The sequence below is a fragment of the Penaeus japonicus genome, unplaced genomic scaffold (assembly GCF_977035675.1).
Source record: "Penaeus japonicus unplaced genomic scaffold, GWHDUDI00000001_assembly GWHDUDI00000015, whole genome shotgun sequence".
Lineage (NCBI taxonomy): Eukaryota > Metazoa > Arthropoda > Malacostraca > Decapoda > Penaeidae > Penaeus > Penaeus japonicus.
This window is the reverse complement of record NW_028234417.1, coordinates 26,795,847-26,798,346: the sequence shown is the minus strand read 5'-3', so window position 1 is coordinate 26,798,346 and position 2,500 is coordinate 26,795,847. Positions and strand designations below refer to the sequence as shown.

Genomic DNA, 2,500 nt, shown 5'->3' with positions numbered 1-2,500 from the left:
GAGTTCAGTGAAGGGTGTGGTGTTTGGGTTCAGTGAAGAGTGTGGTGTTTGAGTTCAGTGAAGGGGTTGGTGTTTGGGTTCAGTGAAGAGTGTGGTGTTTGAGTTCAGTGAATAGAGTAGTGTTTGAGAGCGTTGAAGAGTGCGGTGTTAGATTCCTTTCCTTCTCTATCCCATTCAGTGCAAGTTCAAGAATCCCCTGCTTGTTCTGTTTTTCGTTTGCGTTGTGTGTGTGTGTGTGGGTGGGGGGGGTGTTAGGCATGTTTGTGTGTATGTGTCTGTGTATGTTTGAATATATGTATGTTTGTTGGTTTGTTTGTTTGTTAGTCTGCATGCCTCCTCACCTGGAACGAACCTCCCCCAGATGCCCAAGAGAGGCATCATCGTCCACGGAGTAGCATAGGCCCAGGTCCCCAGCACCATCAGAAAGGCTGTGCTGGACTTTATTTTGGGTTCGAAGGGTTTTGCAATAGTCCTGCGGATGAGCGAAGTTTTATGGACATGCATAGTTTAGTAATGGTGGTACTAACGATAATGTGAAAAACAACGAAAACAAATGATAATGATGATAATGGTGATGATAGTAATAGTAATGAAAACAATAGCAAAAATTACTATAGTGATGAGGATACTAACAATAAACACAATAATAATGATATAACGATATTCACAACATAACGAAAACAATATGAACGAGACCATGATAAAGAGAGTAACGAAACAATAACACCAATAACGATGACAACAATAACAACAACAACAATACCAACAACAATCCCTCTCACTTGTATCTATCGTAGGCGATCGCCGCGTTGGTCATGGCGCCCGAGATTCCGGAGTAGGACCCCATGAGGGCAAACATGTCGCAGCCGAACTTGCCCCAAATGGGACCCTCGTTGAAGGAGTTGATGATGAACACGGGCGTCTTGAGCATCATGATGAAGTCGAGGAGGGCGAGGTTCACCACGAACATGTTGGAGGGCGTGCGGAGGCTCTTGGCTCTTGGGGGAGGGAGGGGAGTTGGAGGGCGAGGGGGAGGGGGAAGGGGGAGAGAGAGATAGAGGGAGGGAGGGAGGGCAGAGACAGAGGGAGAGAGAGAGAGAGAGAGAGAAAAGCAGATGCAGAGATAGAGAGGGAGAGGGAGAGAGAGAGAGAGAGGGAGGGAGAAAGGGAGAGAGGGAGGGAGGGGGAGAGATAGAGAGAGAGAATATAGAATCAGTTGTTAAATATCGAAGTTGGTGATGATGTTACTATTTCATAACATTGGTCTGTTCCCATAAGGCACAGTTCATTGTTTCACTGACCAATTCCCCCTTTTCCTATATTCTTACGGAGATATTTCGATACCCAAACTGTAACAAGTTGATAGTTTTCAAATAGTTAACGCAACTACATTTCATCTTTAGTATATTTCAATATTGCTATTCGTATAATTAACTAGTCTATTGATTTTATAATGGTCAAATCACACGCTGACAGTGTTTGCTTACTGTATAATGCATTTAATAGCATCTTCATTCTTTTAAAAATATTTATGACTTCACTTCTCCGAGATAACAATGATACAAACGCATGTAATAATAACAGTAATGATAATCATTATCATCATCATTAATATTACAAAACATAAAAAAAATAGAACTTACGACGTGAAGACCCACAGCACGACGCCATTGCCACAGAGGGCAGCGAACATGAAGAAGATGTAGAAGACTCCGAGCATGTAGTGAAGGAAGGGGTTCGGGGCCTCGAAGGTCTTCCAGTAAGGGTTCACGTATTCCATGTACTCCGGAGGGGTGTTCCAGCCCAGCATCTTCACCTCGTAACGCCCGCTCGCCACGGCACCCGAGCTGGAAAAGGAGTCGGGCTCTTGGACTTTGTTTTGCGTTGAGATGCGCTTTTGTTTTGCGTCTCGAATGTCTCTTTGAAGTAAATACGCACATGCATATATGCATACAGGTAGTAACTACTCACACACACAATATGACTCGATACAAACAAACGCACAAATAGACACACATGCTAAAATCAATAAACGTATGTACACACACACAAACATACACACACACACATATATATGCGTGTGTGTGCGTAAAAAGAAGCTCACAGGTAGGGTGGCGAGGCGCCGTCGACTCCATCGGTGACGTTGGCCAACTGAGAGGCGGTTAGGACGTTAGGCCTATCCAGCATCGACATGGCGCCAACTTTCACTCTTTGGCGATGGGAGAGAAAAGATTATTATCGCTTTTCGTTTGATTATAAAGCTAGTGGTTATATCAAGATTCAAACTTTTCCTGCTTAGCTTTTCTTTTAATTAAAATCGTTCTCCAAATCACATCGTTATTTAAATCTCTCGACGTATTTTGAAAACCATATTCCTGTTAAACCCATTTTCTTCATGAAATGAAGAATCAATAGGCAGAGAATGTGTTGATAAGTACAAAATAAATATTTTTAGGTATTTAGTTTTCATGGAGTGTGATGAAATCGAAATAGATTTCTG

At 42.7% G+C, this 2,500-nt stretch overlaps 1 protein-coding gene across 1 annotated transcript in view; it reads right to left on the bottom strand.

Annotated features, from left to right (window-relative positions):
- Nucleotides 1-2,500, bottom strand: part of LOC122243788 (opsin, ultraviolet-sensitive) — an 8,800-nt gene that overhangs the window by 4,200 nt on the left and 2,100 nt on the right. Inside the window, exons 2-5 of the mRNA XM_043001499.2 lie at nucleotides 2,105-2,209; nucleotides 1,644-1,847; nucleotides 783-998; nucleotides 342-472 (exon numbers count right to left, since the gene is read on the bottom strand). Coding sequence (XP_042857433.1) covers nucleotides 342-472; nucleotides 783-998; nucleotides 1,644-1,847; nucleotides 2,105-2,193 — 640 coding nt within the window. The 5' untranslated portion in view covers nucleotides 2,194-2,209. The remainder of the gene's footprint in view (nucleotides 1-341; nucleotides 473-782; nucleotides 999-1,643; nucleotides 1,848-2,104; nucleotides 2,210-2,500) is intronic.